The following is a 15,047-nucleotide window of genomic DNA, read 5'->3' as shown; positions in this document are numbered from 1 at the left end:
TTCTCTGCTATCATGAATATCTTATCCTTTTTTTTCTATTTTCCCCTTATTTTCTGCTGGGAAATCCATGGGACCATAATTTACAGATGGCTTTAGCTAAGGCTCATGCTCTAACAAGAAACACCAAAGCAACTGTTGGGTTTCTGGACTGATGCCAAAAAAAAAAAAAACACTACCCTAGGAAACAATTTTATTAATGCCAGTGCCTCTCTGTGTTCCAATGAAAGCCACCCTAAAACCTCAAAAGCAGATTGGAAATCTATCTTTGATTTTGTAGATATCACTGCTACTTGCTTTCCTACACTTACTGAAAGCAATAGCCTAACTTTTCCAATTAATAACCTACCAGCTACCAAATATAGAAAAGCTGAGTGATTCTTGCAAAAGGTATATTATGCTTCCAGGCATCACATACTGAAGACTTGGGGACTATCTATGTGGGTACAAGTAACTTATTGTATAATGTCACTAGATTAAATTCAGTAATGTCCTTTTTACCTAAATGTGGTTATACAACCTTACAGCATGTTACAAAGGGAACACAAATAAGTAAGTTTCACACTGGACCTTCTTCAGGAGCAGTGCTGACCTATTTCACTGACCTATGCTCAACTGCCACTAGGTGGCCCTCTTTTCCAGCTTCCAAGGGTCTACATTGGGCCTATGTGGCCTCAGTATAGCCTCAGATTTCCTGCTATGAACTTCATGAGCCCAGCACTGGCTCTCTAGCTATGGTTTGTTCCTTTTTGGGTGGAGTGGATGGGTGGTTCTTGGAGAATCTACTACTTTCCCGTGAGTGCAGTGGGAGGCTGTCTTGGAGAATCTAGCTATCCCGACTGCCTACACAGAGCCTACCATAATTTTTCACTCAAATCTTTAGTATAAATGTAATTGTCTTGGCCTTCTGTAATAATACCTTTGAAGAAATAAGGATTTTAAAAAATATATTCATTTAATATTCTAAGTAGACCTGCAACATGGGAACAATATTATTATTACTTTTGCAGTTGAGAGGAGTGAAATCTCGCGGGGTGATTAAAGCAAGTTTATTAGGCTCTCTAAAGCCTCAGTTTCTTACTCTGTAAAATGGAAGGGTCCCTATCTCTTTCCTACTGCTTTGTGAGTATTTAAAGGGATGTAATTTGGGAAGCGCCCAGCACCTGGTCTACTACTGGCACAGGGTTTTAAAGCCACCCAGAGGCCGAGGCGTCAACACTCCGTTTCCCTGCCGGTGCTCCTTCCAGCCCCTGGTGTGGTCGATTTGGCAGGGGTGGAGCGCCAGGCGCGTGCAGAGCCGGGCGGGCCAGCCCCTCGGGCCAAGGCCCGGCGGGAGGCGGAGCTCGTAGTCAGGAGCCGCCTCCCGGGCGGCCGGGGCGGTCCCCAAGCCGCTTTCCGCGGCCTCTCGTTTCCCTGGGCGGTACTAGCTCGCCGCGGCCGCGTCTGGGGTGAGTACACGCGGCCCTGGCTCCGCCGGAGCTCGGGAAATGCAGTTCCCTGGACACTGGCGCCGTGCGAGGGTGGCCGGGCGACGGCCGGGGTCGGTCCCGGGGCTGGGGCGGGGCGGCCGTGGGGATGGCGCGGCCTCCGTGGGCCGTCCCTCCTCAGCTGGAGCGGTGGGCCGGGCCGGGGGCCTGCGGAGGCCGAGCCTGGCGGGAGGCACCGGCTCAGGTGCTGGCATCCCGCGCGGCCCCGCCTCTGCTGCGAGCCGGGAGCCAGGCGAGGTGCTTGCTGCCAGGTAGGAAAAGATCCAAGGCTCACTCATAACCCAGGGCACGATTCCGGGGTCGCCCCCAGCACCTCTCCGCTGGGTGCATCAACCTGAAAAAGCCCCTTCTTCCTGGAAACCCTCTTTCTCCAGCGTTTCAACGGGGAAACTGATCAGCTGACCCCAGCCCCAGTCTTGCGAGGGGCCGGCAACCTTTGAGCTTTCTCCGAAGGGCCTGCTCACCTGGATTATAAAGGGCTTCGGAGACAGCCATCCAGTGTCTGTTGATCTGTATTTCTTGATGTTCTGTCTTCCATTAGATAAGGGCTGTTAACTCTTGGTTTGAAAAAAACCAGACAAGTCCAGGGGCTCTGGACCGAGAAAAGGCCTGTGGGTTGGTAGCCTTAGGAGAGTAGTTATCAACAGAGGGTGGGTGTGCATCCTGTTGCAAAGTGTTCCAGAGTGGGTGAGGGATGGGGACGTGGAGGTGGTGAGGGCACTGGTAGACCTCCTCAGCCCTTTGGTGATGAAGAGGAGGAATGAGAAGATGGTAATTTGAGCGTGGAGGGGAGTCGTGGCTTTTTTTTTTTTTTTTTTTTTTTTTTTTAATTTTAAAGAAAGGAAAATAACACCTTGAAGATCCTAGAAAATCAAGGAGAGATCAGGATGAATAGGATTCAGGGTCCAGATTGAGAAATTGGGATTCAGAAGAGGATGCGGAAAGCTATTCCCGAGACCCAGATGGAGAGTGCTGGAAGGTCTCTCTTGGAGGAGGAGATAACGCTTGATTGGATATAGTTCAGAAGTTTTTGGAATTTTGTCTTCTAGAGCAGTTTGTTCTTTATGGAAATTGTAAACCCCATGAAACTGCAATAAGTTTCGTCTACCTATAGCTTTGATCGGATTGAAAACATACATTGTGGCCGGGCGCGGTGGCTCAGGCCTGTAATCCCAGCACTTTGGGAGGCCGAGACGGGCGGATCACGAGGTCAGGAGATCGAGACCATCCTGGATAACATGGTGAAACCCCGTCTCTACTAAAAAATACAAAAAACTAGCCGGGCGAGGTGGCGGGCGCCTGTAGTCCCAGCTACTCAGGAGGCTGAGGCAGGAGAATGGCGTAAACCCGGGAGGCGGAGCTTGCACTGAGCTGAAATCCGGCCACTGCACTCCAGCCCGGGCGACAGAGCGAGACTTCGTCTCAAAAAAAAGAAAAAAAGAAAAAAAGAAAACATACATTGTGAAGAAGTACTGACCTGAATTGAACTGTCTGACTACATAATCTAAGGGGAAGTGGGTAGAGAGGGCAATAAAATCAGCTCTGTGATTATAGTTTATATGCCACTTAATATAATAAGTATTTAGTATCTACTTTAAGCCGAGCTAATAGTAATGCCTGCCTTTTCCAGAAATGCTTGCACATGTTTTGGGAACTAACCTTCTCTTTGAAGATGTTTTATTCAGTGGAAACATCCAAAGCAAGTCAGTGATGGTTTTCTATTCTTTGTTTTAAGCCATCAATGAATAGTGGTTTCTAAAACCTGGCTGCATGTGTCAGAGTTACCTAGGTTCTTGTTAAAAATATACTTTTTTTTTTTTTTTTTTTTTTTGAGACGGAGTCTGGCTCTGTGGCCCAGGCTGGAGTACAGTGGCACGATTTCAGCTCACTGCAACCTACACCTCCCAGGTTCAAGCAATTCTCCCACCTCAGCCTCCCAAGTAGCTGGGACTACAGGCCCAGGGCACTACTCCCAGTTAATTTTTGTGTTTTTGGTAGGTGGGGTTTCACCATGATGGCCAGGCTGGTCTGGAACTCCTGACCCCAAGTGATTCATTTGCCTCGGCCTCCCAAAGTGCTGGGATTACAGGTGTGAGTCATGGACCCAGGCAAAACTATCAATTTCTTGATCCCACTTCAGGCCTTTGAAATAAAAATCTCTGGGGCTGGAGCCTGGGAATAGGCATTTCAAACAGAGACCACAGGGTTCTCTGGCACTGAAGATAACTAACAGCCTCTGAAGTTTTTCTTTGAGATTGGGGCTTTTTGGCCTATTTAGAACAGGTTTTCTTAAAGGTTATATGAATGAATTGTCAAACTTATGTAACTAAAAGTTATAATTCCTGACTGTGATGTTATCTTTAAATTTTAATGTGCAGTCATCCCCCTTATTCTTGAGGGATATGTTGCAAGACTGACAGTGGATGCCTGAAACCATAGATAGTGCCTAACCTTATATACACTGTTTTTTCCTCTATATATGTACATATTTATAATAAAGCATAACTTATAAGTTAGGCACAGTAAGAGATGAATAATATCTAATAATAGAACAGTTATTACAATATGCTGTGATAAAAGTTATATGAATGTCATCTGTTTCTCAAAATATCTTACTGTATTTTATCGCGGTTAACTGAAACCGCAGAAAGTGAAACCAAGGACTACTGTATTTTAAAGGAAAACTATGTAGTCATTTTATCAGAAAACAGCATTGTTTCTGTTGATGAAAACTCCATTTTAGAAAAATTAGAAGATACAGAAGAAATAAAAGTTTTTCCCTAATCCTATAATTAAGAGATGACCACCAGTGACTCTGTCATTTTGTATGTAAAAGGTATGCACACACACGTATTGTATAATTGGTATTATATTTTATATACTTCTTCTTTTAGAGACAGGGTCTCGCTCTGATGCCCAGGCTGGAGTGCAGTGGCATGATCTTGGCTCACTGCAGCCTCCGTGTCCCCAGTTCAGGTGATCCTCCTTCCTCAGCCTCCCAAGTTGCTGGAACTACAGGCATGCGCCACCATGCCCAGCTAATTTTTGTACTTTTAGTAGAGAAGGGATTTCAACATGTTGGCCAGGTTGGTCTCAAACTCCTGGCCTCAAGTGATCCACCTCTGCCTTCCAAAGTGCTGGGATTACAGACATGAGTCATCACACCCAGCCTATATTTTATATACATCTTTATATCTTTTTTCTACTTAGCTATTATGAGCACTTTTCCATGTAGTTATTGTAAACATTTTAATGGAAGTATATATGCCATCATATGGATATATTATAATTAATTAAATCAGATCGCTATTAATATTTAGACTCTTCAATTTTTGGTTATTTTAGCAATGTTGGTTTGAATATCGTGGTGTACCTCTCTGATTGTTTTCTTAGAATAAGTTTCTAAATGATGGAATTAAAAACCTTTCAAATGCATTTTTAAAATCTCATTTTGACGTATCTTCTTACTGCTCTTCCTAACCAGAGAGAAAATTAACATATCTGAAAGATCTATTGCATTCCAGGTCCATTCTCCTATATTGGTGGTTCTCAAACCTTAATGCAGATAAGAATCATTTGGGGAGCTTGTTAAAATTTCATTTTTCTGAGTCCCAGAGGCTGTTGTTCTGACCTGTTGGCTTTGGAGTGGGGCCCAGGAATCTGCAGTTTTAACACATTCCCTTATGTATTTGATAAAGGCACTCTTGGAACCAGATGTGGAGAAATGCTTTTTAAATAAATGGCCAAAGAGACTCAAAACATTTAGGTTACTTGTCAAAAGCCATTCATGCATCTGATAACAAGAATTTGAACTCAGCTCTTTGTGACTTCAGAGCCCTGTTATACCCATGATCTCAGAGCTTTTTAAACTTTTTTTTTTTTTTTTTTTTTTTTGAGACGGAGTCTCGCTCTGTCGCCAGGGCTGGAGTGCAGTGGCCGGTTCTCAGCTCACTGCAAGCTCCGCCTCCCGGGTTTACGCCATTCTCCTGCCTCAGCCTCCGAGTAGCTGGGACTACAGGCGCCCGCCACCTCGCCCGGCTAGTTTTTTGTATTTTTTAGTAGAGACGGGGTTTCACCGTGTTAGCCAGGATGGTCTCGATCTCCTGACCTCGTGATCCGCCCGTTTCGGCCTCCCAAAGTGCTGGGATTACAGGCTTGAGCCACCGCGCCCGGCCTAAACCTTTTTAAGAAGGTTTAGGGTGAGGTGCCCCTAATGACTGCAGAAAGTAAACTCCTACTGACTCCACTGTTGATTTCTTAGGAACAGCTGAAAGTAACATATGAGTACACAATGAACTTCTGTTGAAACTTCCCATCAGAAATTCTGGTGAATTCTGTATTACGCTGCATAACATATACTACATAAAATAACTTTGGTCGTTTGGGTGTTGCAGGACCACCTGGCTTCAAGTGTGGATTTCCACGGTCTTGCTCAGAGGCGGGTACACTGTGTTCCAGTGTGCCATGGAACTCACACAGTGGCACTTTGTGGCTTCATGAAGGAAGAGGCAGGCCACGCAACACTTCCTCCCCAAGGCAAGGAGAAGTAGCACTTTTAGAGGCAGAGGAGCGGAAGGCAGTGGACGTGACCAAAAGTGCCGTTTATTAAAGGTGAGGACCCTACCCTTAGAAAAGTGTTGATATTAGTGAACTGAAGGGAGCTAGTATCAGGGTGAGCCTTTTTAGTTTTTAAAATCCTCCTTAGATGGAATTTTGCACTCATTTGATTAATCTTTATTTCCCACCTTCTTTATGTTTCATTCCTTTTAGCAGTAGCCTGGAATTATGATGTGTCCTTATGTATTTCAACTAGTATATCCTAGTCCATCATTTGTTACTAAATTGAGTACCTGCTGTGTGTCAGGTTGGTTTGAGGCACTAGAAATACAAAAACAATGATACTCCTTGAGAAGTAAGTTAATTTACTAGCATTTGTTGACTTGGGTTATACCTAGTCTCTGACTCTTTATTTTTAGTTAACTTTAGACTTACAGAAAAGTTGTAAAAATGGTACCGAGAGTTCACCTAGCTTCCCCTAATATTAACCCATTACATAACCATACTACATTGATCAATACTATTAACTAAACTACAAACTTTATTTAAAGTTCAACAATTTTCCTACTAATGTCTGTTTTTTTTTTTCTTCCCACTATATTTTATCAAGGATCCTGCATGTTATTTAGTTTTTCTTTCTCCTTAGTCTCCTCCAATCTGAAATAGTTCCTCACTTTTTCCTTGTCTTTCATGATTTTGATTCTTTTGAAGAGTACCAGTTAGGTATATTGTGGAATGAACTTGTGGTGAGCGATTGGGTTTCTCCACTACAAAGTTACTGTCTTTCCCTTTGTAGTTAAGAATTACCTTGGGGGACATACTTTGAGACTATACTGTTTATCCTCAGATTTTTGCCTATTAGTTTAGCATCCATTGGTGAACCTTGTCTGCAACAGTTATTAAGTGGTGTTTGCCGAGGGTGATTTTTTTTTCCATCTCTCACTTTCTTACTAGTTTTAATTTGCGTAAGAAAAGAGCCGCCCCTTCTCTGCTATTCATTTATTTGTTTGATCATTTTTATCAGTATAGACTAGTGATATTCACTTTATCCTATGGGTTAAAATACACTGCCATCTTTTTTTTTTTTTTTTTGTATTGCTCAAATGCTTGTAGGTTGGGCCATTAGGAGCTTAATCTTTGGGTTTAAATGACTTGTACATGTAAATGGCTGTCATCATTTTTATCCCATTCCTTACCCTGCCCAGGGAACCACTGCCCCTTTAGAATCTGGCCAGTGATCATTCAGAAGCCTCCTAAAGGAGTTGTAATTGGGATAATGAATACCAAGGCCTAAGGAAGGTGGGGCAATGCATGTGTAAAAGGTAAACTCCTAGGAACTCTGCAGGACTCAAAAGAGTAGCAAAATAATCAGTCTTTCTTCTGGTGTTGCCCCACGGAGCCCCAAGGCATCAGGATCATGTGCGTGGGATAACATCAAGCCCACTCACATGCCCTGTGTCTGCAAAATTACCTGATAGGTTCAGAGACATTGGAATGCTGATTTTGGTGTTCTTAGCTGCCAAATGAACATCCCCTTTCTCCTTGGTGCAAATGCTTAGTAAATACTTATAGAGTGATACATGGTGTCCTCCCCACCCACTTTGGTGGAGTAAAGATGTGTGTGGTTAGAGATTCTCCAAGAATGATACTTAGCACTTACATTGCCCTTCCTTTGTTATAGCTTATCTTCCTTGCCAGATTTTAAAAACTATTATGGGAAATTTCAAGCATACACAAAAGTAGAGAGAAAGAAAATGGACTCTCAGGTACCTATCACCTATCTTCAAGACTTTTTTTTTTTTTTTTTTTTTGAGACGGAGTTTCCCTCTGTGGCCCAGGCTGGAGTGCAGTGGCTAGATCTCAGCTCACTGCAAGCTCCGCCTCCCAGGTTTATGCCATTCTCCTGCCTCAGCCTCCCGAGTAGCTGGGACTACAGGCGCCCGCCACCTGGCCCGGCTAGTTTTTTTTTTGTATTTTTTAGTAGAGACGGGGTTTCACCATGTTAGCCAGGATGGTCTCGATCTCCTGACCTCGTGATCCGCCCGTCTCGGCCTCCCAAAGTGCTGGGATTACAGGCTTGAGCCACCGCGCCCGGCCTCTTCAAGACTTCTCAGTATTTTATCCATCTTATTTCATCTGTTCTCCCACTTTGGGATGGAGTCGTTCTCGTATTTGACAGGAAATTACAGACATTGAGATCTAGAAAAAGATAGAAATAAACTCTGAGTACAAAGACTGGGCTTTCATTCTCTTTATATCATATCCCCTTTGCTTGAAAATAGCAGGTACTCAGAAAAGACTGGTTGAATCGAGTGGAAGAAAACCAAATATGAGAACATGATCATTTTTAACTACAGGGCAGACTTCTAGAAAGGGAAAGAGTGGTAGATCTTGCCCTAAATAACTTCTTTCATGTTGCCTGAATTTGTTCTCAATAGTCATGATGATTCCCTTGCCACTTCAAGACAGCCATGACTGAAAAAGAAAACTCTGAGACTCTTGTGACAATTAAAGGTCTCTCAATTATTTAAACATTAGTGTAAATAAATCCAATATGATGGCACTTTCACAAACACCAGTCGGGAGTCACTTCCCCTAAAAATAACTTTCTTTAAAAAGTCATTATGTTTTTCTGATTATAAAAATATTACATACTCATTAAAAGAAAAAATGGAAATTACAGAGTTAGAAAGTAAAAATCATCTCATTAATTCCAGAGATAACATTATCTTGGGCAATATTCTGATAACATCTGAACGTGATTGGTAATTAGAGCCAATAAATACGTGTGTTCCTGGCCAGGCACGGTGGCTCACACCTGTAATCCCAGCACTTTGGGAGGCTGAGGTGGGTGGATCATTTGAGGTCAGGAGTTTGAGATCAGCCTGGCCAACATGGTGAAACCCTGTCTCTACTAAAATTAAAAAAAAAATTAGCTGGGTATGGTGGCGCAAGCCTGTAATCCCAGCTACTTGGGAGGCTGAGGCAGGAGAATCTCTTCAACCTGGGAGGTGGAGGTTGCAATGAGCTGAGATCACACCAGTGCACTCCAGCCAGGCAGCAAGAGGTAGACTCCATCTCAAAAAAGAAAAAAAAGAAAAAAGCTTGTGTCCTGGAAATGTACGAGGTGTGCCAGTGTACTTGGGTGCATCATCTCATTAAATTCTTAGAGCAATTTTGTGAGATAAGTATTTTTCATCATTTTATCGCTGGGGCACACACTGAGAGGGGTTGCCTCCAGTCACTTGGCTGGTCTCTCTTGAAACATAGATGGACAGACAGATGACAGACCCTTCACACTTCAGATGTTTACTCACAGGAGCTAAGGAAATCTTACCCCTGAACTTCCTTATGCTGGCTCTCTGTACAGTTTTTGGAAGAGCACTTAGACTTAGAAAGATAGGTAAGTAAGTATTTTTAACTGGGTCAGATGTTGTCTCAAAAGCAGGATTAGTAATAAAGGCCTAACTAATACTTAAGTAATTATTAATAATGGCTCCTTGCTTTTTTTTTTTTTTTTTTTTTTTTGAGACGATGTCTCGCTCTGTCCCCCAGGCTGGACTGCAGTGGCGCGATCTCGGCTCACTGCAAGCTCCGCCTTCTGGGTTCACGCCATTCTCCTACCTCAGCCTCCCTAGTAGCTGAGACTACAGGCGCCCGCCACCAGGCTGGCTACTTTTTTGTATTTTTAGTAGAGATGGGGTTTCACCATGTTAGCCAGGATGGTCTCGATCTCCTGACCTCGCGATCTGCCCATCTCGGCCTCCCAAAGTGCTGGGATTACAGGCATGAGCCACCGCGCCCGGCCAGGCTCCTTGCTTTTAGAATAAATGTCTTACCTTTGAACAGAGTCCATAAGCTGCAGTTGAGCAATACTAGTTTATGAATATTCACAGCTATTTCGTTCTTGGGTAGGTGTTTCTGTTTTTGTTTTTTTAAGTTATAGTCATCCCTCAGTATATGGAAGGGATTGGCTTCAGGATCCTTGGATCTACCCACATCCATGTGTGCTCAAGTACTGTAGTGAGCCCTGAGGAACCCACATATTGGAAAAGTTGGCCCTCTGTATAACAGGTTTTGCATCTCGGGAATATTGTATTTTTAGTCCGCATTTGCTTGAAAAAAATCTGAGTGTAAGTGGAGCCGTGCAGTTCAGACCCATGTTGTTCAAGGTTCAGCTGTATTTTTTAGGACAGTTTTAGATTCTCAACCAAACTGAGCAGAAAGTACAGAGATTTCCCATGTATCCCCTGCCTTGTGTAGGTTTTTAAATCTCTTACCCCTCTGTAGAATGAGGGAGGTCGATGTGTGTTCTTCAAGATCTTTTCTGATTTCAACACTGCAGTAATTTTATGGTCATAACCTCCTTCCACTCTGCGATTCTTTCTTCCAGGGGACTCTTCCTCTGAAAATAGTTCTTAGAAAAGCAATGCTCCCAGGGCTGGGTGCAATGGCTCATGCCTGTAATCCCAGCACTTTGGGAGGCCAAGGTAGATGGATCACTTGAGGCCAGGAGTTCAAGACCAGCCTGGTCAACATGGTGAAACCTCAGCTCTACTAAAAATACAAAAATTAGCCAAGCGTAGTGGTGCACACCTGTAATCCCAGCTGCTTGGGAGGCTGAGGCACTAGAATTGCTTGAACCCAGGAGGTGGAGGTTGCAGTGAGCTGAGATTGCGCCACGGCACTCCAGCCTGGGCAACAGAGTGAGGCCCCGTCTCAAAAAATAAAAATAAAAATAAAAAATAAAGAAAAGCAATGTTCCCAGTCTGAATTTTCTAAGATTGAGATCTTTATTTTAAAAATTGCCAATCGTAGCATTTAAACCTCCTACAATTAAGTCTGCAAGAGGTTGTCTGATTGGCCTCAGGAACCTGATGACTTACTGTCAGCAGGTGGGAAAAGAATAAACCTCTAGGAAGGCATTTGAACAGACAGGCCCTAGGAAAGGGAAGGTAGATGTGGGAGAGAGGTAGAAGGCCCCCAAGGGAACCTGAATATTCAAGGGTTTGTGTTGGGACGACCCAGGCACCAAGGGGAGAAAAGAGGAAATATCGATGTGAAGGATGTGGAGCTGAGCACCTAGGCTGAGAGCCCATGCTACCACTTACTAGTTGTTTGGGCTTTGGCAAGGTACTTAAATCTGTCCAAACCTTCCTTTCCTTTTCTTACCTGTAAGATGAGGAGACTAGTAATTCTTATATCATATGATTAAATGAGAATTAAATAGGTTAATACAAGTGATTTTACCCCACTGCATGGCACAGAGTAAATGCACACATAAATTGCCCTTTTTTATTAATTGTTACTGCCTTCAGCATTGACTTCCTGTGATACCTTCACAGGACCCTGAACACAGGCCATACTGTTTATTTGCTTCCTGAGTCAAACATTCCCCAAGAACCTAACCTCCCATTTCATCTATAGCATTGTGTTTAGAGAGAAATAGTTTCTAGGTTTCCTTCAAACTAACCTGAAACTAAATTTTTGGAATTGTATCCTTTAGTAAGTGTGACACTATCTTGAGAGTTTCTGAGGTGGTGGTTGTTTTTTACAGTTACTTACTGCCTCTGTATTCACCATTAAAAAAATTCACTTTGTTTTCATTGTAAGAGTATCTAAAATGATACATGTAAAATATATGTAAATATGACAATATATGACAAAAATATATATGATAATATAAAAACTATATCATTAAAAATTCTAAAAAGAAAAGAGAAAAAAACCACCCCTAGCTAATCCCATTCTCCTAATATAATTATTATTAGCTTTTGAGTATATTTCTTTCTAGACTTTCCTTAGTTGTATGTCTTTAGTTGTAATCATAGCACAGATATAGGGTTTATTTTCTGTTTTTCTTTTTGTCATTTAAGATTTAATCATAAGTGTTTCCGTGTGATTATTTAGCATAGAAAATATTTTGGTCTCCATTTTATTTGTTTAATTGAGAATATATTTGTCTATGGAGATTATGCCTTAGCTTTAGCATTTTCTGTCTTCTTCTGAGAACATGTTTAGAATTTGAGGAGAGACGTGATTTGTCCACACAGAGAGGATATAGCGGATGTTGCTGGCGGCAACCCAGGGATCCTTGTCAGGTAGCCTTTACCACTTTAGTGTATTTTCTGTGGTCCAGGGTGGGCCCTCAGCTTGGTGATCTTAAAAACATGATTTTTGTCAATAATTAAGGGCATAGCCCCCTCTTCGAGGTGAATTCATATTATCCCATCTCATGCCGCTGAAGTATGAAATCAGAGTGGCAATTTGTCAGCTGACAGTGAGAAATACAGTACAGAAAGTGGTGTTTCAGTGTGTCTGCTTGTTGGCCAAGGTGGGATAACACTTTATATATTAATAAATTAAGTCATCTAAGCCCCACAATAACTTTTCTAGGTAGATACTATTTTTATCCCCATTTTACAGATAAGGAAACTGAGGCTTGGTTAAATGACTGGCCCAAGGTTATGTAGCTGTTATGTAGTAGAACTATAGTTTCTGTCTAAGTCCAAACTCCTGATCTGAAACACTATGCTGTAGTTTTGTTATTCTTACAGATAGATTGTTGACCTCCTGTTGGGGATTCTCTATGTTTCTTGACAGACTTCTTTCTGGCCCCCACTGCAATGTGGCCTGTGCCAGTGCCTCTTTGAGAATATAGCATTCATTCCCTGTTGTTGAGGACTGTGTTTTTCTGGCTCTCACAGGGAAGAAGGACTTTTTTCCCTTTTCATTTTCTCTTTGGGTCAAAATGTGCTTCTGTAACAAGGCTTCACATTTTTTAAATCCTCCCTTAAAATTGTGCCAGGAAGGGGCAGCTGAGGCAGAGAACCATTAGGGCTGTATCTTAGGCTGTGCCCAGCTCAGGTCTTAGGGCATTTGCAGTCTCCCTTGTCTCTTTTGCCTATTTGTTCTGTCCAACATCTGGAAATGGCTTCCCTTCTTGGGTGACAGGCAGCTTGACCGATAACCTAGAGAGTGCTTCTGTGATGTATCGATGCTTAGAACCTCTAAAACCTCTGGTTTTCGGATCTCTAAACCCTAAGTGGGAGACCTACCATTACGGTTAGTCAAGGTCCATCGGGGATGGGTTTTCAGTTTGTGCTGGAGTGAATCATTTCAGGATAGAATTTTCATTTGAAACAACGTGTCTTTTGTGATTGCGTTTTAGATTGTTGGAGCAGAACTACTGAGCAAAAGCAGGCATTGTATCCTCAGTTGTCATCAAGTTCGCAATCAGATTGGAAAAGTTCAACTTGAAGCTTTCTTGCCCGCAGTGAAGCAGAGAGATACATATTATTCACGTAATAAAAAAATGGGCTTCAACCTGACTTTCCACCTTTCCTACAAATTCCGATTACTGTTGCTTCTGACTTTGTGCCTGACAGTGGTTGGGTGGGCCACCAGTAACTACTTCGTGGGTGCCATTCTAGAGATTCCTAAAGCAAAGGAGATTGTGGCTAATTTCCATAAGACCCTCATTTTGGGGAAGGGAAAAACTCTGACTAATGAAGCATCCACGAAGAACGCAGAACTTGACAACTGCCCTTCTGTGTCTCCTTACCTCAGTAAGTGTTCTCTTTTTCCTTTGATTAAGTAGTATGCATTTTTTTTTTATTTAAAAATAACAGGTACTTGCTTTGTATCAAAACATCTCATGTACCCCATAAATATATATATCTCCTGTGTCACAAAAACTGTCAGTTCAAATAAAATAACTGTGACATGTACAAGAAAGTACAAAACTCAGAAGTGTACCACTTGGTTAAGTTTCAGAAAATGAACATACTTGTCTAACTGGCTTGTAAAGTAAGAAATGGAATCTTGCTGGAACCATAGGAATTCCCATGCTTCTTTCAGTCGCCATTCTGGCTTCAAGATTCTAACTCTACACATTAGATTTTTCCTATTTTTGAACTTTACAAATTGGAAGCATATGTTGTGTACTCTTTTGTGTTTGGCTTCTGTTGCTCAACATTATTTTTGTGAGATCTATTCTTTTGGTTGCGTGTGGCTATGGTTTGTCCATTTTCCTTGACATATAGTATTCCGCCATAGGAACAGACCCACTTTTATTATCCAGCCACAAAAGTCTCAGCAGCACACATTGATAGGGTCCATTGATCTAGACTGGTGGCTCTGCCCCATGTGCCTCCTGTTCTCCTGCTGAAACTAGTGGGCTAGCCTGGGTATGTTCTCCTCATGGCATTGGCAGAGCACCAGAGCGTGAGAGGAGAAATGCAAGCACATTCAAGCTTCACTGGGGTCACATCTGTTGTATTCCTTTGGCCAAAACTATGGAGTCAAGGGACAGACGAGGTAAGTTTTTCAATATGGTCTTTAGTAGTTTATTTCTTAAATATGTTGTATATTTTGGTTCACCTTTTATGTCTTGCCTCTCAGCTTATATTAAACAGTAAATTAGTCTTAAGATCAGGGTGCCAGCATGGTCAGTTTCTTGGTGAGGGCCCTCTTACTGGATGTTGTCCTCACATGCCTTTCCTTGGTGTGTGCGTGCACACATACACGCAGGGGGAAAGGGAAAGAGAGAGGGAGAGAGAAAGACAGAGATAGATCGATCCCATGTCTCTTGCTCTTTTTATAAGGGCTTTAATCCCACATGGCAGCTACACCCTTATGATGATCTCATCTAAACCTAGTTACTTTCCAGAGGCCCCACAGTGGAGATTAGGGATTCAACATAGGACTTTTTGGGGACACAAACGTTCAGTCTGTGCACCCCTTTCCTAGTTAAGTCACAGTCCTGTATCGTATTCATATTGGCATGCTGCTTCTCTTTACTTGTGGAAGAGCCAAAGTGTTATTCCTGATTGTGTGTTCCTTCACAGATAGTACAAGTTGAGATGTAAAAATGAGTCAGTAAAATGCAGATATGGCTGATTATTCCCCTTGCTTAAAATGTTCACAGTATATTTAAACAGTGAACTCATTCATAAGGAATAGAGGGGCAGTGATGCATTATTGGGCAAGTACTAGACTAAAGGT

General features: G+C 42.5%; 1 protein-coding gene across 1 annotated transcript in view; it reads left to right on the top strand.

Moving 5' to 3' along the window:
• Nucleotides 1-1,325: 1,325 nt before the first annotated feature.
• The window catches only part of B4GALT4 (beta-1,4-galactosyltransferase 4), a 30,696-nt gene continuing 16,974 nt past the window's right edge, over nt 1,326-15,047 (top strand). The window contains exons 1-3 of the mRNA XM_010357447.2: nt 1,326-1,445; nt 5,879-6,095; nt 13,213-13,609. Coding sequence (XP_010355749.1) covers nt 13,357-13,609 — 253 coding nt within the window. The 5' untranslated portion in view covers nt 1,326-1,445; nt 5,879-6,095; nt 13,213-13,356. The remainder of the gene's footprint in view (nt 1,446-5,878; nt 6,096-13,212; nt 13,610-15,047) is intronic.

Source organism: Rhinopithecus roxellana, chromosome 1 (genome assembly GCF_007565055.1).
Source record: "Rhinopithecus roxellana isolate Shanxi Qingling chromosome 1, ASM756505v1, whole genome shotgun sequence".
In the NCBI taxonomy this organism is placed as follows: domain Eukaryota; kingdom Metazoa; phylum Chordata; class Mammalia; order Primates; family Cercopithecidae; genus Rhinopithecus; species Rhinopithecus roxellana.
The sequence above is the reverse complement of the archived record's forward strand: the minus strand, read 5'-3'. Positions and strand labels throughout refer to the sequence as shown.